Source organism: Crocodylus siamensis, chromosome 12 (assembly GCF_052110815.1).
Source record: "Crocodylus siamensis isolate JL-2025a chromosome 12, ASM5211081v1, whole genome shotgun sequence".
In the NCBI taxonomy this organism is placed as follows: domain Eukaryota; kingdom Metazoa; phylum Chordata; order Crocodylia; family Crocodylidae; genus Crocodylus; species Crocodylus siamensis.
In genome coordinates, this window is record NC_143406.1 from 30,729,778 (window position 1) to 30,753,572 (window position 23,795).

At 42.6% G+C, this 23,795-nt stretch overlaps 1 protein-coding gene across 5 annotated transcripts in view; it reads right to left on the minus strand.

Annotated features, from left to right (window-relative positions):
- The window catches only part of APOLTP (apolipoprotein lipid transfer particle homolog), a 180,907-nt gene that overhangs the window by 47,128 nt on the left and 109,984 nt on the right, over window positions 1–23,795 (minus strand). For all 5 annotated transcript variants that reach the window (XR_016438623.1, XM_090023138.1, XM_090023140.1 and 2 more), the window contains 9 exons: window positions 22,157–22,374; window positions 16,717–16,910; window positions 15,086–15,388; window positions 13,940–14,169; window positions 12,130–12,291; window positions 11,840–11,917; window positions 4,596–4,952; window positions 3,297–3,653; window positions 1,868–2,218 (listed from right to left, as the gene is read on the minus strand). Coding sequence is in view for 4 of the 5 variants with exons in the window: in XM_090023138.1 (XP_089879264.1) it covers window positions 1,868–2,218; window positions 3,297–3,653; window positions 4,596–4,952; window positions 11,840–11,917; window positions 12,130–12,291; window positions 13,940–14,169; window positions 15,086–15,388; window positions 16,717–16,910; window positions 22,157–22,374 (2,250 nt within the window). In the remaining variant the exon portion in view is untranslated. The remainder of the gene's footprint in view (window positions 1–1,867; window positions 2,219–3,296; window positions 3,654–4,595; window positions 4,953–11,839; window positions 11,918–12,129; window positions 12,292–13,939; window positions 14,170–15,085; window positions 15,389–16,716; window positions 16,911–22,156; window positions 22,375–23,795) is intronic.

Below are 23,795 nucleotides of genomic sequence, written 5' to 3' on the forward strand. Positions count from 1 at the left end.
CTATCACACGACGCAGTCTTTCAGCAGAACGCTTTGGAGTCTGGGACCCCAGAGTTTCTGAGGTCCGTAGCTGTGGTACTGCCTGCCAGCCAGACCGACCTGAGCACAGTGCTTGATTCCCATCCAGGGAATGTTTAAATTATTTGGTTTTCATTCAGAATAGGAACAAGACTGCTGAAGCCCTCCACAAAATGCAGTTATTTTCTCCATGCTGCTTTAATTTAACCCTATTCCTCTTTACTAGTTAGGTTTTCTTAAACAAACACTTTTATTTATTTCTTATGAAGGTGCCCTGGGTTGCTACATTTCACACCGATCACAGCTTCTGGGGACCACTCAGTAGCAGAACCTAAACCCAGATGGACCAGCTCAAGTAATATAGTTAGCAAAACAGTAGGTGTTGTCAGCCGTGGGGCCTGTTGGCCATAGGGTGAACTGAAGGCCCTTCACAGAGAAGTGCAGCTCTGGTGCTTGCTAAGGTGCTTATAGAGTGCAGGTTCACATGCAACTCAAACCGGCTCTTTGGCAATGGCCTGCCCCTTCTGTTGCTCTTCTACCACCAATTTTCAGAATATTTCTCATCTTAAATACCCCAGAAAGTAACACTAGGGCTGTGCGAAATTTTGATGGCCATTTTGTTTCAATGCTGTTTTGACTCATTTTGAGGTCTAAACAGCAAAATCGAAATGAAACAAAGGCTGTCGAAATAGCCTCGAAACAAAATGAGGCTAGTCGAAACATTTCGACCATAGTGCTGGGGATAGGAAGTCAGTCCAGCTGAACTGACTTTCCATCCCTGGCGCAAGATCTGGCAGGGGGCAGGGAGGTAGCCCAGCTGACACGGGGGATGGCGCGATGGATGGGGATAGCGCAGGGGATGGTGAGGTAGCCCACCTGGGCTCCTTCCCCACCCCCTGTGATCTAGCATATGGGGCTGCCTCCCCAGCCCAGGCATGATCTGGGAAGTCAGCCCAACAGGGCTGAGTTCCTTTCCCCAGCCACATGGTCCCACGAAACTGTTGAAACAGGGTCAAAACAGCCTCACTGTTTTGATGAAGCTAAACAGTGAGGCTGTTTTGACTCTAAATCATATTTGATACAAAACACTTCCATCCAGACCTTGAAAATGAAGTCAGAATGAAACAGTGCTGTTTTGCACAGCCCTAGGTAACACCTGCTGGCCTGGCTGGGGCAGACTTTTTTTAGTTCAATATTTAAGGTTTTTTTGTTTGTTTTTATTAACTTGCGCCCATTAACAACATCAGTTTTCTGTAAAGAGGAATGGACATTTCTATAGCTAAAGATCATCTCTTTGTATTGCATTTATATTTTGCTGCCCTGAGCTGCTAGGAGGTCTTTCAAACAGTCTCAGCATTTGAATTTCAGAAGCACTGAGCAATCCCAACCCCAGCTGAAGCCAAAAGGAGCTGTGAGCAGTCAATCCCACTGCAAATCAAGCCCTAGGTACTTTAACCACTGACCCCTAGCAAGCAAGAACAAGGGAGTTTATAGTAACCAGTATGAGCCATACTATACCATTAACTTTGCAGTGGCATTGACCTTGGGGTATAAGATGAATTTGACCCTATGCCATATAAAAGTGCTGCTACAGTGCTTTTGGTTCCAAGTCCAAGACAGATTTATATAGAATGTGTCTTTACACATAAGAAAGAGCATAAAGCCCCTAAGACCTATTTTTGCTAACTCTCTAAATTTCTTTAATAGTCAGTTCCTGGCTCTATTCCCACAAATTCATCAGCAAATTCTCTACTGATTTCAGTGGAGCAGTACTGAGGCCCCTGGTCAGAACAAGCTGCAAAGGGGTAAAGCAGATTTCTTTCTACATCTTTTACATTCCAGGCAGTACCTGCATTGGTTTGCATTTGTTCTCCATAAGAATTTTCCACTGAAGTTTATTTTCAACTTCCAGGTCCCCATTGGCTTGAAGCTCACAAAAGCCTGATGTCAGTTTTATGCCGATATCATACTTTAACTGTTTGCCTGCCATGATGGACAACTTGTTTTCTCCTGGGATTTCCTTAAGATGAGTCAGGTCATGTCTGAATTCAATTTCCAGGGTGACCTTTGGCTGGCACTCTATTCTCACTTCCAGACGGCCTGACTTGCCATCTGTTTTGAGGTCACAGAGCAGTTCTGCTTGGCAGCCATCCCTCTGAATATATCCAGTGAGCTGCGACTGAGCTGGGATACCGAGCTTCTACCAAAAGACAAAATATTCTTTCAGATTAGAAATCTATGGTAAGATTAGAGGGTTCTTTTTTCCTCCTACCCATGAGAAGTGAGATGGTCACAATACAAATTCAGGGACAAAGCCTGAAGTCTTTATTCAACTGTTTGTTCAGGTAAAACTCCCATTCCAGTCAGTGAACTGGGAGTGTTGCCCAAATAAAATCTCAGAAAAGACCTAGGAATTTGTACTCTAGAATATACAGTTTCTTTACACATAACAAATACCTTGAAATTACAAAGCTAGTACCTTTTGAGGCTAGTAAAAGTTTGCTGACCCCGTTTTATTCAGGGATGAGCAATTCTGAATTTGGACAATACACTAATCTGCATATAAAGTATGTGACAGATGTTCTTTGTAGGTAGATTTAGTGTAAGCTGACTTAAAATAGAAAACCAATTTTGCAAAAAATTCTACAATTTTAAGTGTTGCTTTGTAGGGCTCAAAATGGAATATTTTCTCAGGTTTTCCAAATCACTCCTGAAAATATTTTTTTCTAAATGTAATATTTTGAATGTCTTTCTTTCTGCCACAGAAGGCAAAACAATAAGCTTCCAATTTCTTCTTGGGTCATATTTTCTTTTGCCACTTGGCAACTTTTAAAATGTTGAAGTAAACTCTTTATAAAAGAATAGGGACAAAAATTAATGGAAACTAAATAACCTCCTAAAGTATTCTTTCCATAATATACTTAGTGGGGATAATAGAGAAATAAATTATGAAATTTCAAAATTTTCCAATTTCAAGGAAAAAAAACTGCCTTTTTTTTTTTTCGTTTAAAGAGAAACAACAGTTTAACCCAGTTGTACTGGAACTTGACATTCAAACTGTGCCAGAGAAACAAGTGGCAATAGCATTAATTAGGTTCGCCTGTATGGGACAACCAGTAACATCAGAGAGCAGTGCCTCATGCTAATCCTGTATTTGAAGACTGAGGTATGCTTGTACACACTTGCAGAGAAATTTGTACAACAGCCATCTACACTGTACTCTAGCAAAACCTTCCTCTTCTATTTCATATATATTTCTTTAAAAGCCATACAGATACCTGCAGATGCTGGCAATCTGTTTCTGTCTCCAGAGTCCATTCCGTTTTATTCTGGGTCTGGAGATCTCCTCTAGCCATGAACTTGCATTCACCAATATGTAGTGATAAAATGCCTTCCGTCATAGAGCCTTTGGCTACAGAAAGCCGAGCAGAGTTTTCAGCAGGCAGCCCTAGGTCACTGAGCCAGTCAACTGAATGCCTCAGAATTCCTCCGAGCGTGTACTTCTGTCCATAGGAGCTCTCCACTTGTGCATAAGCTGTTTTGCTGTCACACTGGAGGTTTACGGTCAAGCTGACATTGCAGGTATTCACCATGAATGAGCCCTCAGTGACTAGGGTTTGGGGTAATCCCACTTTCTGTGACAGAAGAAAAGAAGCTGTTTCAAATAAATATGTTTGCAAAGCATCTATCCTTATGTTTCTAATTAGTGATAAGGGATTTCTCCCTTCTGGACCAGCAAGCTTGCAGATGGAACCATTTTAGATGGCTTTTTCCATGTAATATTCACAAATGAGCTCAAGAATAAACAACATGGAGAGGAAAAACTCTTTAATAAATAGTGGTGACAGAAGAGATAACCCCAGTGCTAGTCTCCAAAATCTTAGACAGCAAGGATATGTTTTTCATTTAAGTCCAGGAGAAAGAAGTTAGTTTAATTCTAAAGCAGTTGTTAACTATTATTTTATGGCACCAACAATAACATGTCACTGCATCACTCCGAACTCTCAGCTTCAAATATCTGTCCTTGCAAAACACTAACTCGCTGTTTCTCCAGGACATTTTTAATAACTTCCCCTCTCCTCCACTAGAAAAGCAGATTCTGTCACCTTCACATTAAGCAGCTCTTTATTCCATTAAAATAGCAGTGCCCATCTGGAATTTAAAATATAAAGATTAAAAATGTAGACACATAGCATGTTTACACTGATGTAATTTGTCTTTACACACCTATAATCATGGAGGGGGTCATAAAACGTACTCCATTGTATGTCACTCCACTCTGGCATAAAGTTACCTCTTGGAAAGTGGGAAGAAACTACACACCCACATAAGTTACATTGATGTATGTCTTGTGCCTCCACAGCAGGAATCAGTTTAATCTTGAGAGAGCCATTTGGTCAATCCAAACAGGCTATTACTGGCTCCTGTATCTTCCAGCGGCAATTCTCTGTAAGAGCACCTCTTGTGGACAGCTGCCTAGAGCTGATAGTCTGTCCACCCCATGCAAGTCCTACTGCAGTAGTGTCACAAGCTTGTACACATTAGGATCCTATATAGAAAACAAACTAGATAATTACCTCCAAGGTAATGCATTTATTCATCAAAGTAAACATCCATTCTGTATCTGTTTCGTTATTTCCTGGTTTCACTTCTCCATCTGTTTTGAGGGAGCATGATCCAAAGGCAATATTCAGCAGGCCCTTATATGTATCTCCTCTCAAAGCTGATATCTTCACTTGGTTCTCCTGGGCAATGCCCAGAGACTCAAGCTGAGGCAAGGAATGCTTGAAGCCAATCTCCATGCTGTGCTGGATGCCACAGATGGCATGGAGGTGCAGGTAGACAAAGGCATCATTAGAAGAAACATGTCCTACTAAGTTGGTTGTAGAGTTGCTGGTGAACAGTGACCCGTTAACTGAAACTCTCACTGGATTCTAAATTACAGAGAAAATGTGTTGTCAATTTTGTTCCTGTGTAAAACCAGATCTTGTTTCAAAACAGACTCACTGGGAGGTCTGATTATTTACTGCACTGAATATAATGAAGCCATTTTCATCTGATTTAATTGGTTGCAAAACACTACTGTCAGCACAAAAGGAACATTTGAATTTTATGTCCCTTCCACAGATAGATAAATGGAGAATTAGGCCCCAAAAATGCTGTTTTTCCCCACTCCCTTCAGAATAATAATAAAAGGTGAACCTTAAATTTTCTTAAGACCAGGGTTAGCTCTAGCAGTATAGGAAGCATGATGTGGGCTCAAGTCCCCATTGACTTCAATGGAAATTACACCAGTGCTACCATGGACTAGACACACGCCAGGGCAAAACTGGGTCTAGTCTAGCTGCATTTCTTGTTTGTACCAGATGAGCATCAACAGAACCTTAGCTACTACCTTCTTCAAGGTAACTTTAGTTTCCCATTCATGTTGCCCACAGCAAACATATTTTAATTACATGCTCAAAAAGATCTTGAATACATGGACTGTTCTTTTTGAACAGTTCAAATTTGTGGATGTCCACATACAAACTACAAAATGGGAAAGATGAGAGCAGAACTTGTAGAAGAAAATTTCAATACCAAAAATTTCACTAACAACATAGAAATAAAACTAAAACTACATCATCATTCCAGGATCACAGCATCAAACACTGTTCATCTTATCTAATGCTTAATAGCTTTGGGTAGTCTTTAGAATAGCTCTCCTTGAGCCTGCCAATAGTGTAAGAATTGGTATAAAATAACAGCTGCTACTGTTATCAGAAACACATTTGTCCAATTCCAACACAGGTCTATCACGAATGTTAAAAAATTCAGTAGCCAATTCATTCAATGAAATCCATTTTTCACACCTAAAGATAGCCCTGTTTCTGCAGCTTCAGTATTTATGTATTCTAGAAGCTTGAAAGGCGTTTTGGAAAGAGAGCTATAAAGGAGACCCCCTATATGTTTGCTTCTTTGGTTCAGAGCTAGTTCTACATTCCGTAGCAATCAGTTGGAAAGGCTAGGACACTTATGATAAAAATAAATCTTTACTTATAAGATAATCTAACATACTGGTATGATAGCATATATCTCTGTTCCTAAGCATGTGTTATGTTATAAAACCTACAGCCTGTAGCTTTCTTTCTGACAGAACTGCAATTCATATAAGATCTCATATGTTTTCATCAGAAGATGAGAAATGTGAAAGAAAGGGTCAATGTCTCTGAGCGACCACTACTCCCAAGCATTCTCTTAAAGCGCAGCTATTAGTAGCTGTCTCATCTAGTCACAGTTGCAATACAGTAAAGATCCTCAGGGATCAGAACTCATGGTAAAGGTGATTTTTTTTTATTAAACCAACTAGATGTTTGCAAAAAAAATTCTTTATTTGCTAGCTTTGGGGCACAAGCACCCTTCTTCAGGCATAGGAGAAAAGATTGTAAAAGTTCTCCTAGATAAAAATGAAAGTTCATATTTCATAGGAGAGTTGAAGGTGCAGTAAAATCTCCTGTTTGGAATAGTTCATTTTATGCAGATTAGGCTCAAAGAAAAGGTGGAGTAGTCTGCTTACCTTGAAGTTTCATAGATTTCATAGACATTAGGACTGGAAGGGACCTCATGTGAGCATCTGGTCTGGCCGCCCTTCCAAGGGCAGGAAGTCAGTTGGAGTCAATGGACCCCGGCAAGATAATCATCCAAACGCATCCTGAATGTGTCCAGAGTAGGTGCCTGCACCATTTATGGGGGGAGTCTATTCCAGACTCTGGAGAACTGGACGGTAGAGAAGTTTTTCCTTATGTCCAGTCTAAAATGGTTTTCCAGTAGTTTGTGACCATTGGACCTTGTTTTCCCTAGGGAAGCCCTAGTGAACAGACATTCTCCCAGGTCCTGATGTACAGCCCCCGCTATGCTTATAGGCTGCCACCAAGTCCCCCCTGAGCCTACACTTTTCCAAGCTGAAGAGTCCCAAGCCCCTGAGCCACTCCTCTTATGGCTTGCTTTCTTGACTTCTTATTGTGTGTGGCTCTCCTCTGGATTCTCTTGAGTTTCTTCATATCCTTTTTAAAGTGTGGAGCCCAGAGTTACACCAGCTGTGGCCTCACCAAGGTTTAATAAAGCAGAATGACATCTTGAGTCTTGTTTGTGATGCATTGTTAGATGCAAGTCAGTTTTATTTGCTTTGCTGGCTGCGGCATCACGTTGGTGGCACATTATCTTGTGTTCAATCATGACCCCCAAGTCTCTTTCAGACATAGTGCTAGTCAGCAAAGCATTGCCAAGCATATAGGTATGATGTGGGTTTTTCCTCCCGAGGTGGAGCACCTTGCATTTCTCTATGTTGTAGGTCATCAGGCTTGTATCTGTCCACTTTGCGAGCCTATCCAGGTCAGCCTGGATCCCCAGCTTATCCCCCAGTGCAACCACGCTTCCCCATAGTTTGGTGTCATCACAAACTTAACCAGTTCATTTCTGACACCTGAATCCAGATTGTTTTCTAATATATTAAAGAGTACCGATCCGAGTACTGAACCCTGGGGGATGCCACTGTTCACCATACGCCATGCTGGCTCTGTTCCATCAACAGTCACTCTCTGGGTCTGATCATGGAGCCAGTTCCCAAGCCATAGGGTTGTCTAGGCTGCAGTTCTCCAGTTTTGCCATAAGGATATCATGGGAGACCAAGTCAAAGGCTTTTTTGAAATCCAAAAAAATGAAACCAACCTCTTCCCCCCTGTCCAGGTGACATGTTACCTGGTCATAGGAGGAGATGAGGTTGGTCAGGCATGACCTACCCAAAATGAAGCCATGTTGGCGGTCTCTCAGAATGGCACCTTCTGTCAGCCTGTTGTTGGTGGATTCTTTGATAATTTTTTCCAAGATCTTACCAGGGACTGAGATCAAACTGATTGGCCTGTAGCTCCTTGGATCTTCCTTCCTTCCTTTCTTGAAGATAGGCACCACATTGGCCCTTTTCCAGTCTTCAGGAACCTCTCCTGAGTGCCATGAGTTGTTTGGTGGCAACCAGGATGTGGTCTTATTTCCTTCTGGTTATGATGTTCCATATTTCACACAAGAGTAAAAAAAAGTGGAATGCTCTTCTGGGCAGGAATTTCTTATGTGGTGAAGTATCTCTGGGCTCTTTGCTAATGCAAAATACCCTGCAGGAGCTAGGTCTCATGTTTCAGGTGGTAAAACTTGCTTCCTCCTTGCAAAATTATGAAGATTCCATTTCAATGAAATGAAATTATATGATTCTACATCCTGCCTGCTACCAAACAACTTTGAGGTAAACGCTTTTGTCTGAGCCTAATCTGCATAAAATGAACTGTTCCAAACAGATTTTACTACACCTTCAACTCTCCTATGAAATATGAACTTTCATTCCTGCTAAGGAGAACTTTTACAATCTTTTCTCCTATGCCTGAAGAAGGGTACTTATGTCTGAAAGCTTGCAAATAAAGACCTTTTTTGCAAACATCTAATGGATCTAATAAAAGATATCACCTCTACTATGAGTTCTGATTCCTTTTGTCTCTAGACCAATAAAGCTACAACCTGGATACCTGATACATGTAAAGATCTGCAGATACTTACTCTCTCATTGAAGTCATAGTGCAACTACTAAGAGTAATATTGTCCATGAGTTGATATACTAGCCAAATGATAGTGCCAATGAAAGAGACTCTTTGTAGTTCCCATCCTGAAATGGGAATTCACCTGCTGCTTAAAATGCTGCTTAAAAATGCCAGAGGCTTCTTATCCTAACAATACTACTGGGGATGCAAATACCACATCTCAAAAGCACCTACAGGGCTCTTTTGACCAATTAAACCCTCCTTTTGTACTGGCTCTGATTTCATGGTGTACTTTCTGTGGGAGAAGGAAAGACAATAGTGAAGGCTGTAAATTAAAGTCCAAGGGCAGCACAGTGAGGACTTCACACTATACCTGGTGTTACCGAGGTCTTTACCTTATTCAACAATGCCTGTGCCACAAAACAGCATGAATAAGTGAACCTTAGTTACTCTGAATAAGGAGACCTAAAAAACCTTTTCTTTCTTATGATTGGAGCCAGTGTGAAGAAAATTAAATGATTTTGAAAGTACATGCAACTTGACCACCAAAATGCTTTTTTCTGTATCAATTCATGAGACAACCCGTCTTAAAAATGTGTTAGTCCTGTTACCATTTTATCTGCCCCTTCCCCATTTATATTCTAAGTGTCAGCCACAATTTTTTCAGCTATAAAAGTTAGCCATTAATCACTTATATTGCTCAAAGCTGACATGCTGAGTGGCTTTCAGATAATACAACATATTGATGATCAAAGGGGTAAATCTAACAAAAACTGTTAGAAATGAAGTGAATGAACCGAGTAAATTAAATTTAATCAGGTGACTCAGAGTTTGTTGCAAGCTGTGCCCTTGTCATCCACTAGATGAAAGAGTTCTGCCCTAAGTGTGTTGGGCTGCTGAGCGGTCGTTATTCTCACAGCTTGTTAGTTTGCTGCATTTTGAGGCATCAGTGAGAAAGTAAGAAGCCTTTCGTGGAACACAGAGAAGAAACTGTAATCCAATAAAACATGTCCTTTTCTGTAGAGACATTTTCCTTTCCACCTGAAAGATGGGACAATGACTGTGAATGACAAGGTGCCACTTCGGAGAGGTTCTCTCTGTAAACAGTCCCAACTCCAGACACCCTGCATATTCCATTCAGGATTTCTAGGCTCAGATCCATTCTATTTCCAACCCAGTCTGCACCATGTAACCAGTTTTGGCCAGGTATACCAGCATGTTTTCATGCTGGAATGGTATGATTAAACTTGCAGTCCAGTTCAAGCTCTTTTGCCCAAGCAGTCCTCATTTCTAATTTGAATGGCTTTCCATCCACAATGCCATTAACACGTATCTTCAGAGAAACTGCACTGCAATTTATAAGTGCACCAATGCATATGTTCTCTGGAATAGACATTTTTCTCAGCTTCCCCTAGCTTGTGCTCTCAGGTCCAGTTCATTCTGGGTTGGTTTCTCAGTAGCAGAAGAATCCAGCTTCTACTGAGATAGTTTGTATTACTTTTCATTTTTAGTTTACAGAGAAGGTACTTTTTTGGGCCTCATCTAGTAACCTCAATGAGACACTGTGGCAGGGCACTGTTTGTGCCTGCCACTTTAAGGGCTTGAAGCCAGCAGCTGGCAGGTGCCTGATTAAGGCAGCCATTTTGGATTCAGGGCTGCCCACATAAACAGGGCATTTTGCTGCTGGAAGGCCAGGCAACAACATCACCTGGCTACGAGGCTCCTGGTATCAGCTGGAGTTAAGGGCAGGAGCTGTTGGGGATGGATAGGAGGCTCCTGGTGCTGGGTATGACCTAAAACTGCACCCTGCTGGGAGTGGGTGACCTGGTGGGGCTCTCAGTGGTGCAGGAGCCCCCAGGAAATGCCAGGCCAGTTACCACCCCAGCAAAAGGTGGGTTGGGGCACCTTAACCCCAGCTCCTACCTTCAGGTGGGTCAGGACATCGGAGGTAGAGGGGGCCAGACATGGCTATGGCCACCTGAGCCCACCTGAAGAGGGAAGCCCCGAGACCCCGAGTAGAGGGGGGCATGTTGTGGAGCCCTGAGCAGAGGGGGTATAGTATAAAATCTCAGGATAGCACCATGACCTGCTGCTCCGGGGGGTTGGGGGGAGAGTCCCCTGTGAGACCCTGGAGCACCAGTCATGGTGTGAGTCATCCCATCTCCCCACATCCATTAAGGGGGACCCAGAGAGAGTGTGGAGCTAGTGAGGCTGGAGGTAGAGTGCCCACTTGACTGGCCCATGCTGGGGCCAGGACCAAGAAGGTCAAAAGGGCTAGGTGCCCAATGCAAGAGGCATCCAGAGCTGTGGGCCTGGGACTCTGCCTGGCCTTCGAGGTGAGGCCAGGGCCTGTGTGTGGCCAAATGTCCCAAGTGGGGACCATGCCCAAGAGGGGAGTCAGCTACAAGGAGCTCAGCAGCCCAAATGAAGGCGGTGGAGGCCACCTGAGAGGAGAGACCAAAGGAGGGTCCTGCCGGGAGGATTCTGGAGCCTAGTGTGGGTCTGGTGTGACTATTAACATCTGGATGCCATCTGCAAGGCTTGGGCTGTGGTGTAGGGGAGGTACGGAGCCGTGGACACCCCCAAATATGGGGGTGCGGTAATGGGCATCCTCCCGCCTTATTTAACAACATATTATTATTCCAACAAGGCATGGTGGACGAGACAGGCAGGCGGCATGCCCAAAGACAAGTGGGGGGCTAGTTGCGGCTAGCGGGGATACCCAGGTTGCCACAGACTCTTTTGCTTTTTTCCTTCTGTGCACCCCATGTCTCATGATGCCATGTGATTTTCCCAGGTACGAGTCATTGTACTGAGTTCTGAGTTGAAGCAATGGCACTTGTCTGCTGTATGACGCTTGGATATCACCTCCAAAACAGCACTTGCATAATTTATAAACTTCCCTCATCTTTGCTATATGCTTTACATTAGCTGTGTTTGGATGCACCAGAGATGCAAACACATACTGCTTGAATATGGGTTTGGTGATGCTTTTGTCTTAGAATAATATCCCATCTATCTGTGGTAAGATAGAATACTGACATGTACTTGTCAAGTTTTCAGTTAACTAGTGCTAAGATCCATATTTTCCTGGGGATATTAAGGAAGTAAAGGAACCTGAGAGTATGCATAGAACCTCCTGTTAACTTGGACCCATTTCTATGCCAATACCATCCTCCAATGCTTAGACTCTGTCTGTCATAATGAAGCCTCAAACCAGCACATCATTGATGACACCCTTTTAAGAATGAAACCTGTACCTCAAACAGATGACTTGCAACCTCCCCATTGCAGTAGCCAGAATGCTGATTAGAAGTGGATTCTCCATTGCAGTTGACCTGCAGGCAGAGGAACATAAAATGCTTGTAAAAATGAAACAAGTGCAGCAGATTGAAATACAGATAGATGAGAAAGTTAAGAGGTTGCTCAAAGGAGAAGATTATGGAAATATAATTCACTACTGTAAATTAAAATTTACAGGTATACCTCAACCAGATGAAAACCAGTAAGACAGATTGCATACAGCATATGGCAAGAATTTTCCACTGACCTGTACTACCGTTGGCAAAATATTAATCAGTCCTCTCAGGTCATGGAGGAGTAAAAGGGCAGTTTCCACAGTGCTGCTCGTGCTTTTCTTCTCCACTTCAACCTTGAACTGCTCCTTTTCCATCCTGGTAGTTACTCCTGCAGCAATTTTTTTGTTGACGTTCTGACCAGAAGACATACCAAATCAGGGAAAGAAACAGACAGCCACAAAACAGTAGCAGCTGGGAAACATGGAGGAGTTTTCATGTGCACAGAACCTGACTGCCTTTGCAATGAGAGAGTCATTGGTAAAAGGGACACTGCTTACACTTGCTCAGTGTGGCTTTCTTTTAAGGAAGGAGTCTGTACAAAGAGCTGGATCCTACCAGGTGCTAAACACCCTCAGTTCCTTTTAACACTGGTCTGAAGGCACAGGTCCCTACATCTTGACTGTTTATAACAATTACACTAAGAGTGAATGAGAGAAAGAGGAACAACACAGAATACACTGGGGCAGGAAAATCTATTTTACAGATACTTATCCTAGTATCTGAGCTTATCATAGTCACTAGTGATTCTGGCCTCTCAACATGTGTCAGGAGAATGGGGTTAAAATATTCTCCTGTCATAAAGAAGGATAAACTAAGGTGCAAAAAGTCTATGAAAAAGCTGGGAATTTGCAGAATTATGTTTAGTACAACACTGTATTAGGCAATACAATACAGGAGAGGCGGTTCGTGTTCATACACAGAAAGAAAGTGATATTAAGCCTCTCTCTAGACTTTAGAAGAGAAGTGAAACAGAAATATCAGTCAATTTTGGCTCCACTGCATATCAGATCCACCAACTGTGCTTTGGTCTATGGGTACCATCTTGACATAGGAATCACAGGGAAGTAAGACTGGAAGGGACCTCACAAGGTCATCTATCCCAGCCCTCTGCTCAACACAGGATTATCTCTGACTAAATCATCTGAGCCAAGTGTCTGTCTAACCTGCTTTTGAAAGTTTCCATGAATGGAGATTGCATAACTTCTCTAGGCAGCCTGTTCCAATTCCTGACCATCCTCAGAGTCAGAAAGTTTCTCCTTATCTCCAACTTAAATGCCCCTGGCTGTAACTTGAGGCTGTTACAACTAGTCTTGTCCCCTACAGCCACAGAGAAAAACCCATCTCCATCCCCTCTGTGATCATACTTTAGGTATTTTAAGACTTATCAAATCCTCCCACAGTCTTTTCTTCTCCAGAATACATAGCCCTAGCTCATTCAGTCTTTCTTCATAAGTCTTGTCTCCCAGACCCCTGATCATTTTTGTTGCTCTGCGCTGGACTTTTTCCAAAATATCCACAATATCCTACTTTTCCAAAATACCCTTCTTAAAGTTTGGAGCCCAAAACTGGACATAGCACTCCAGGTGAGGCCTCAGTAGTGCTGAATAGAGCAGAAGAATCACTTCCCTTGATTTGCAAGTTACACTGCTGTTAATACAGCCCAGTATGCAATGCTGCTCCATTCATCCAGGGCTTGTCTGCCTGCTTCATTCTTCTGGACAGGCAAGAAATAAAATGGGCAAGACTCCTGCTCTGAGGCAAGAGGACACTTGCCATAAATCCAGAATTGAACCAATTCTCACCAATTCTCATTTATTTTAAATCTAGTCCAGATTTGAGATAATTGATGTAAAGTGCAACTGAAATCTGTGCAGAATTTTTTGCCAATAAACCAGTATAGCATATCAGTTAAACTGCAGCCCCTATATACTACTGAGGGTAGCAGCACACAGAGACAATCAACAATCACTATACATGGTTCTGAGACGCAACTCTTCTTACCTGGTAATAGCAGGCACCTTCTACAGTAAAAGGGATGCCATGTTTTCTTAGCTCTGTGACATTGTGCTTCAAACTCACAGTTAACTGGGATTTTGGAGACTCTAAGGTAAGTCTCTGAACTGCAAATGTAGCAGTAATCCTTTCACTGCCACTCTGTAGGGCTATAGTACAAGTGCGGTTGGTCGTGACATGGTGATATGTGGCAGTAACAGTGCCATCTCTGGGAAAGCCTATAGAAAACGCCAAAGAAGAACATGAAGCACAATACTGTAAAGGAGAAATGATTTTAAATACTGTTAAATGACAATTGTGTATATGATTTCATAAATAGAGAAACTAAGAGCATTTCAATTTTGTTCATAACAGCAAACTAGCTTTTTCTAACATTACTATATATCAGGGGAGCCACAGCTTTTGCTGAGCATTTATAGCAGGGATTAGTGAAAATGACATCTCTGTAGTATTAACATTATTAGCAAGCATAAATTAAGATATATTACTTGGATTTGGTACATACTTCTGTATATCAAAGGATCTGCTTTCCTAAATAAAGGAATAAACCCTTCTGATCGACTCTCACATTCCTCATAATCCTTCAGAATCCGTACGTTGAGCCATCTGAGAGAATCCTGATTGCTAGGAGCCACTGCACATTGTACATGCTTCGACCATTCTACTGCCGGACATTTTCAAAGTAGCCTATTCAAGAGTCAAGGGGCAGGAGCATTCTACCAGTAAGCAGGTACTGAAAACCGTATTTCAGAAAAGACTTTCAATGTGTGCAACATCTTATTCTGCAGGTGACTCATTGAAAGGCAATGACGGTCATTCAAGAAATAATTCAGACTTGTCCCCAGGGAAAACGTGTTCTAAAATGTGGCTCTAATGACCCAATTCACATGCATTAGTCAGGGAGAAGAGTGCAGGAAAGATAAACAGATCTTTATAAACAGTTCAGATATGTCTAACAGACATGCCTCATATACTTTATTTATGTTCTTTTGAATTTTGATAAGAATGGTGCTGAGGTCAAGTTTTACCCTGGTGTACGTGAATACAGTGCAACCAGCCTCAAGTTCTCTGGGGTTGCACCAAGTCATATCAAGGTGACACAACAATTTAAGCAAGCCAGAGTTTTCTTCATACCTGCATTTTGTAAAGAGCTGATGTTGTGTGTGAGAGTCCCAGTGAGCCCTCTCTGTTCCTGACTCAGAACATTAGAAACATCTACACAGAGAGCTTTCTCATCCACCTGGAGGCTGGCTAGGCCTCTTTTGATTCCTTCACTGAGCTCCAGGTGTCCGTTCAGCTTTGCCTCTGCTGGGATTGTCTGGCTTCCATTTTGACTCATGGCGAAAGTGATATTGTGCAGGCTGGTGTTTCCGAACACGTTCCTATTCCGGAGATGGAACCGGTACAGAGCTTTGCTGATCATCACACTAATGTTACCTGTGATGGGCAGGAAGAAATGCTAACTGCCCTTTGGAAGGGGAAATTCACAGAAGAGAAAAACAGCTCTGACAGGCAATGTACAAACTAACATGCACATTGAAGATAGACTGGAATCAAACGCATGTTCATTGGCTGTAATAGATTATGTGGCTTAGTCGCTCTGCTAGTAGAAGTAATTTTAATTTGATTTCCTGAGGCAACTGCTATACAGCAAAAGGCTTTTTATTTATAAAACTGCTTGTGGCTTCAAGGCCCTGAACTGTGCAAGACGTACCAGCCAAGGGGAACTTACAGAGGGAATGTACATAGCCCACAAGATCAGCGTACTGTTCTGGTAAAGAGAGTGGATGGGCATGTCCCCACGAGCACAATTTCCCCACAGACCTCTGCAGGGCCCTAGCGTACTCTACAAAACAGCCCAGAACAGAACAGACTCGACAACCAGCTGGCCCAGCACTTTGAGGAGAATTGCTCTGGGAGGTTTTTTGTTTTGTTTTTTACCGCAAACATCATCAGCAGAAACATTGTCGTCTCTATCAAATTAGCTTCAAATGTTTTCAAGTTTTTGGCAGAGAATAGTGTTACATTTTAAGACTGAAAACAGTTCAAAACGTTGTGTTTTTTTTAAATAAAAACAAATATTTTCAAGCAAAATAGAAACATTTGTAGTAAAAAAAATATTTTATTGAAAAGCCATTTTCAATTAAAAAATGGAAATATCTGTCACTGGGTTTAGATTATAACATAACTTCCCACCCTCCAAAAATACTAAGCTTGCATTTTCTGGATCGGGTTAATATTTCTGTTTGAAATGCACTGAGACACCATACCGGGAGATTCATTAAGCTTGTAAAAAGTACAAACTAGCAAATTGCCCGTGATGAGTGACAGGGGGGTGAGGAAAGGCACCCCCTGTACCCCCCCATCCCCTGCTCCTGTCTGGCCACCAGGGGGTAAGGCATGGCCACCCCTTGGACATGGTGGTGAGGCCAGAGCCGGGGGGCAAGGACAGCGCTGCGCCACCAGCACCCCGCACCACCACCGCCTCCAAGGAGCAGGGTGGGGAAATGAGGCCAGCGGTGCTGCCCTTGCTTCCTACTCCAGCCCCTCAGTCCCTGCCATCATTGCAGTGCTCTGCCATGCGTGTCTGTCTGTGAAGAGCACTCTGATTGGTTGTTTTAGTCAGCATTGCAATTGGTTGCCGAGACAACCAATCAGAGTGCAAATAAAGTGTTACAGACAGACAGACATACTGAGGCTTTTACTATTAGAATGATCTGAAGTTAACTAGCCTCTTAAAGCAAAACACAAAAGGAAGAAAGTACCCTCATGAATGTTGTTCTTGCGTTTCAGGGATCCATTAAGAGAAAGAAGCTGGGGTACAGCCTTCCAGGCAGCAATGTTGTGTTGAATTTTTCCTTTTACAGTCATGACAAGACCAACTTTCTGTTCCTTAGCTCCCATGAAGTCCAGACACAACCTGTTTTCATTTAGCTTCATCTGAGAAGATACCAAAAGTCTAAAGATGAGAAGGAAACAAATGGCCAAAAGTGTCAGTGTTTTGTGTCAGTCTACCTGTTTGTTAATATAAGGGAAAACTGACTGGTCCATGCTGCATTTGGCTGTCTAGTGCACACTACTGCATACTCTGCATACTGCATACTAAGTGTATACTTAAGCGAAACAGATCTATGCAGCAAGTTAAAGAGGAGACCTTTGCTTTGCTTACTTTTTGGTAACTATAAGCCCTCATAAGTGAGCACCCTTGTTCTCATTTGCTTAGAGCAGATTTTGTGACCTCTCACTAGAAAGAAGTCTAGAGGTTTCCTCAGTAGTTGGAATTGCAAACAAAACTCAAGCAACACCTGCATATGTATCCTCACTTGTACTAGCTGTTGAATCCATTTGGCAAACCCACACTAACTGCTTAGCACACCCAATGTGCACATACTAGAGATGCTGTTTGCATGGGCAGAAGTTAACAAAAGTGAAAACTTACCCTGAAATATCTAGAAGTGGCTTAGTGGGGGTCAGTTCTGAAAAAGTCAATTGATTAAACTAGCTAATTATAGCAGCATGATCCAGGAAGTGAAGAATGTTGATGGAACTCTTTCTACTTGCTCCTAACTTACTCTTTGACTTTGGGTCATGTTTTTTACCTCTCTTTGGTGGAAAAGGTTTGAGAACTACTGATAAGAATCATGATACATCCTTAATACTTAGCCCCTACTCGGGTACAACTCCACTTACAATGAAATTGGATTAAGGCTTGGGCCTTATGCCATCCAGGAGGAGGGTGGATGGTCCAATGGTTAGCCTATTCTGGCATGCAGGAGTCTTCAGTTCAATTACATGCACTGCCTCAGGCTTCCTGTGCCATCTTGGGCAAGGCACTTAGTCTGCCTATGTGTAATATGGGGACCATAGCATTTCCCTAGGGCTATTAAATACATTCATGATTGCGGAGTTCTCAGAAGCTGCAGTAATGGATTCCAAAGCCAAATATAGCTGCTTTGTGTTAATAGCTGAGAACATGGAAAAACTGGCTATTTTTAAGGAAAAACTTCTGTAAATATGCATCATTCCACCATATGCTTTACTAGAAGATCACTGAAAATGTGGGAAAAAAACTAAACAAATCATAAACTTCCATTACAGAGGAGATGCAGAAAACTCTCCAATTACATAAACACAAGCATCTAAATAAATGTAAAAATGTTATTTTAAAATAAGCAAATATTTATTTTTAACTGGAATAAGTGACAGTTTCTAGCTGGTAACCACAAAGTGCTTCTTAACAGCAACAGGCTAAGCCAATATTTGGATGAAAGCCCACCAGGAAAAACTCAACTGTTGTTGTAGTGGTCAAGGCAATTCAGCAAGCAGGAGCAGTGGCCCCAGGTGCAGTGGTGGAGATTCTGAGCCCGATTCTAATCCTATTTATAGTATATCAAAATGAGGTAATACCACTGATTTCAGTGGAGTTGCACCAGGGTAAGTGAAATCACTGCCTGTTGGATAAAATGCAAAACAGTCTTTAAAAATCCTGTGGCACTCTTCACAAGCTTTGAGTTTCCAAATTCAATGTTCTCCTGAACAATTTTTCAATGTGGACTGTACAATTCTGCCTATCCTTACTTTTACTATCATATCAGAGTGAGCCAAGCCTGCATTGCACCCCCATCCCCCGCTAGCTGGGCAAGCGGCAGCAGGGTAAAGCTCCTGTGGTTCCCCCCACTGGGGCAGAGGCAGGCATAGCTGGGAGAGCTGCAGGAAAAGCCCCCATGCACTGCCCAGCCCCATCCCCTGCCCAGCCCAGCCTCCAGGCACTTAAAATAAATAAATAAATAAAAGCCATGCACTCACTGGCTGCAGGAACAGTGATTGAGGCCTCTGGGCGCTCATGACAGAGACCCCCATGCATCACGGGGCAGTGGGGGTCGGCAGGGATCACCCCCTGCACCTGGCATCTGCATGGCAGCTGCCTCATGGTGCAGGTGCAGCATGGTTTGGCAGGGTGCCACATGCTGTCCCAGAGCTTGGCCAGCTCCTCCTGTCAGCTGGAGCTCTTGGTTCAATTCCCCAGCTATCTGGTCACTGCCCTAGCTCTTCCCAGGGAGCGCAGCCCCCAGATCTGCAAGCAGAGTTTTAGCAAGCTGTTGCTGCCAGCTGGGGAAATAGCCCAGAGCTGCTGCCATCCCCAGCTGGCAGCAGCAGCCTGTCATCTTACATCATCTGGGGGCCCACACCCCCCGGGAAGAGCTGGGGGAAGTGATCAGAGAGCTGGGGGAAAGATCAGGGAGCCGGGGAAATTGAAATGGGAACTGGGGGAATGTTCAGGGGTCTGAACATTTCCCCAGCTCCCAGCTCAATTCCCCAGCCCCTGACTCGGTTCACCTGGGACCTGGGGCCACTCCATGTGTTAGCCAGAGCCTGGCAGTGCTCTGCCCCAGCAGCCCCAGCTCCCAGGCAGCATGTGGCGCCCTGCTGAGCCATGCTGCACCCATGCCATGGGGCACTGCCATGCAGGTGCCAGGCAGGGGTTGGTGATCCCTACTGTCCCACGCTGTGCAGGGGGGCTCTGCCACAAGCTGTCAGAGGTCTTGACCACTACTGCAGCATCAGGTGAGTGGGGACTTTTTTTTTTGGTTTTTTTGCTTTTTTGGGGGGTTTTTTGTTTGTTTTTTTTAAAGTGCTGGGGCTGGGCAGGGGATGGCTCCTGTGGCTCCCCACCACCTGGGGAGAGGCAGGCACAGCTGGAGGAGAAGTGTTTCATTTAATTAAATATTATTGGAATAAAATTCATGGACATCTCCAAATCATTTTTTTAAAGAAATGATATCACGAAACTGAGGAATTTTGACTTTTCATCCTAATTGGGGTTGTAAGTATTGACAGGTCAGAATTGCATGGAAATGCTAAATTTCACTCAAATTAAACTTGCATGCATACAAGCAGTATGAACAAATGAAACTATAAGCTTCATCTTGATGCTGCAGTTTTGTTGGTTTTGTTTTGCTGGGTTGTATTAGTGGAATAATGTTGGGAGAGAATAAGCTGAATGGAGAAAGGTTGGCGGGGAGGGGATAGGAGCAGTTAATTGATCAGCCCAGGGGAATGAATGTTCAGAGTAATGACATCAGTGCCACGAAGTCCAGGCTGAATTGCTTTTTTGCCACTCCAATTGGCTTCAGGTTTTGACGGATTCTTTCCCAAAGGCAACGTGGCTAGAAAAAGTAGGATACTGCAAAGGTCCTTGTGCTCCTGCACTCTTCTAGGTCCAGAACCCATTTTATCCTGTCTCTTCCCAATGCTATACTACCTGCTTAAACTGTTTTCTACAACTGGCTTGGAACTTCTTTATATCCTCCCTTCACTTTGTTTGCCATTACAGTGCACTGTTAGGAGTTGATGAATGTCAGCAGGGATGGATGCACTGACTTATGAGATGCCCTATTAGCAGACCTATTTAAATGAAAGGAGCCAGACAGAGATATGATGATTATCATAAAAAGGTTGGCATTTGGGTGCACTAGAACAGGAGATATTTTGAAGGTGAAATAGGGCAGTTCTGAACAAAATATAGTGGAACTGATGCTCCTCTTTCACAACGGTGAATTAGAACCAATTCAACTGAAATAAATAGCTTCTACAATGTAAAAAGCAAAGTTAGGAAGAACAGAATCAGACTGATTATACTAATCATCATACACTACTTGCAGGATATTTAGAACACTACTCAGTGTAACCTAAGAGCTTGACAGCCCTATTTTTCATCAAGGTAGTTGGATGTTTTCATTATGAACCTGAACACCACAAGAGAAAGGAAACCAACAATATATTAAGCTCCTTTCAGAAAAGGCACCTGGAGGCTTGGAAACTGAAGTACAGTTGGAAATAAATTTGTCTCTAAAACAACATGAAGTCTCCTTTGCCAGATAATTTAAAAGCAGATTTAGAAAGCTCAGCACCAAGAATTCAATGTTAGAAATAGCTTGAAATGCCATACAGTTTATATTTATGTGTACAATAATGGAGGGACACAGCCTGGAATGGTATGTTGAAGAAATCAGATGAAGCAAGAAGCACCTCAATTTTCAGGATTTTGTATAAAAGAAATCAGATGCGTTTTACAGATCACTATCAACAGCTCTCCATCATCATGCATGAACTTCTGAATCCCAGAAACACAGCGTCTTAAGAGAGTCCATCAAATCAGAGTTCCATGGAATCCTTCTATAGGGCAGATGCTTGGTTTATTCAAAGTTCAAATTAATGAAAGTCCAACCAATAGAACAAAGGAACACATTCAAGAAAAACCACCACATGACTGAAATTTGCTTGAATTGGGTCTCACCCATCAACCCCCAAGCATACTGAGTGTCCTGGCTTTTTCCCCCCATAAAATTAATCCCAATACAGTTTACATGCCAGGAATTCTAGTACGCTCCACTTTATTGCTTATGAACTGAACAGAAATAGATTACTTAATTATGGAACAACCAGGTGGCTAAACAGGGGCCCATAGTATTAGAACTCCAGAAATTCCTGTAAACTGCAGATAGGTGAAATGCATTAGTTTTCTCCCCTGAAATTGCCCTTGTATTGCATGCACAAAGCTTTCACTAACTTGGAGCAATTTTTCACAATTTTCTATCCCCCTCCCCAAAATGAAATGTTGGCATTTTTGTAAATATCTAAAGTTTTGATAAATATCCATTTTCTGGATATTTTACATTTGTAAAAAAAAAAAAAAAAAAAAAAAAAAAAATGGGGAGTGATGATGCCTATTAAAAGGATGTACAGTAAATATATACAGTAGTATTTGGACCGTTTGAATCTTATCCATATATCAGTATACGACTGATGGCCCTTTATAGCACTTAGGTAGTGTTCTACATACATCAGTAATACTTCTGTGTCTATCCCTTTCCCTAGTGCAGCTCATAAATAACAGTTTTCCTTCAGTTTTAGAAGATGAACAACAGTAGCCAAAAATGAATAATGAATGAATTCACAGAGCATCACTCTTGTTCTCTAAATTATCTCTAAACAATGATCTATGAAAGCAGTCAGCTGTGAGAGAGGACTATAAATTTGTTTCATTGACTCAGAAAAACAAAAAAACCCCAAATCTATTTAAGTAGTTAGGAGATTGCACGGGATATCATCTTTTCAATGGCTTCTTGCAGAAGTCAGAATAAATTTGAAGACTTTAAAGACTTCTGAATGTGTTAGCCAAGATCACCGCTATGTTTCCGTTACCTTGAGGGATATATTTTGCCCATTAACTGCAGCTGTGTAGACTCCATTTCTTTCAAAATTGTTTGATGCAAGAGAGCACTCACTCCAATAAACCTGGCATTCTTCCTGTTCTCATTGCTCATATCAACCTCCAGCAGCACTAGATCCTTTCCACTGGAATGAAGGTAAAGTGATCCATTGAGACTGTTCTTACCATAACTCTTTAGGACTGCATGGGCCTAAGCATAGGGAAAGATGAAAACAGGACATCTGCTGCGTTAGAAATACATCCAGTCACAAAATACATGGCAGAACAGTGTGGCCTCTGCTGCAGGCAAAGATGTACTTTGTAAAGGTCCCATAAGCCCTTTGTCAAAATTTGGTCAAGAATATGAAAGACATAACTTCTCCGTGTCTGATGGAGTCTTGCTGCCTACCAGTAAATCACCAAAGCAGCTCATAAAAATACAACATGACTATTTCTGTAGTCAACACCATGACAAGGAGTGTTGTGGCTACCAACACATCCAACTACCTTTGACTGCCCTAGACTAGGGACCAGGTACTTATATTCAGGCTCTGGATTCCATAATGAGGTACTTTAACCACTTTACCATCTCACCCAATCCAAGACCACGATGACTTTAAAAATATATTTCTATGTCATTAGTGAAGGACTAAGTATGGCCCCTTATTCATCCAGTTCTAGACCTCCCTAATACCTAGGTAAGCTGCACCCACATCAGCTTGCACCTTGGTTACACTGTTGAGCTTTTGAGTACCCATCATTGGAGAGAAAAAAAGATTCCCTGTCAAGGGATATGCATGCTGGTCACATCTACACATGCAATTAATGCAGCTGAATAACCTCTGGTGCAGTTCACACTAGAGTCTATTGCTCCTGAGTGCCACATTTACACATGTACCTGAGACAGCAGCACCCATTTGGCAGGGGGCACCCTGTGAAGCAGTCCCGTCTGGCAGGGGGCACCCAGGGCCAGCCTGCCAGCCTGGGGCTGCTCTGACTTGGCTTAATGTGGAAGATGCTTCAGTGCAGAGCTAGCCAGCAGACATCACCAACACTAAAGCACTCTTGTGCCCCAGCCAGCGCTGTCAGCATCTACACATGCATTGCAGCAGAGTAAATAACTCCACTATAGAATAGTACTTGTGTCCAGAAGTACTATCCACAGCACAGTTAATTAGTTTTCTCTGTCCTAATAGTACTGTATGTGTAGATGGTGACAGATTTCTTAGGGTGATATCTGTTATTGGACTAATTGCATAGTTGGGATAGAGTTAGACAAGCTTTTGAGTACAAGATGTTCTTCATCAGCAGTAAAAGTCAGCACTTTATAAACTGGGAAGAAAATCCAGTAAATGTCTGATTCATTCAGTTGAGCACTGAGATGTTGATACCAGAGAAGTTACACAGCTGGAACGAAGGGCCATAGCAAATCTGTAGTCTAGTTTAGCCCCAGTGTCAGGATGATTTATTTCAAAGCTTTCTGAATTCAAGCCAAAAAACACTATACTAATTCCACTGCACTCAGCAGTTAAGACATGGGCAATCTAATCGCAATAAGCAAGTGAGGTGCTCAACGCTTTTCCCTTCCCAAAAGACTCATCTAATTCTCTAGGAACTGCATGACATTGTGGT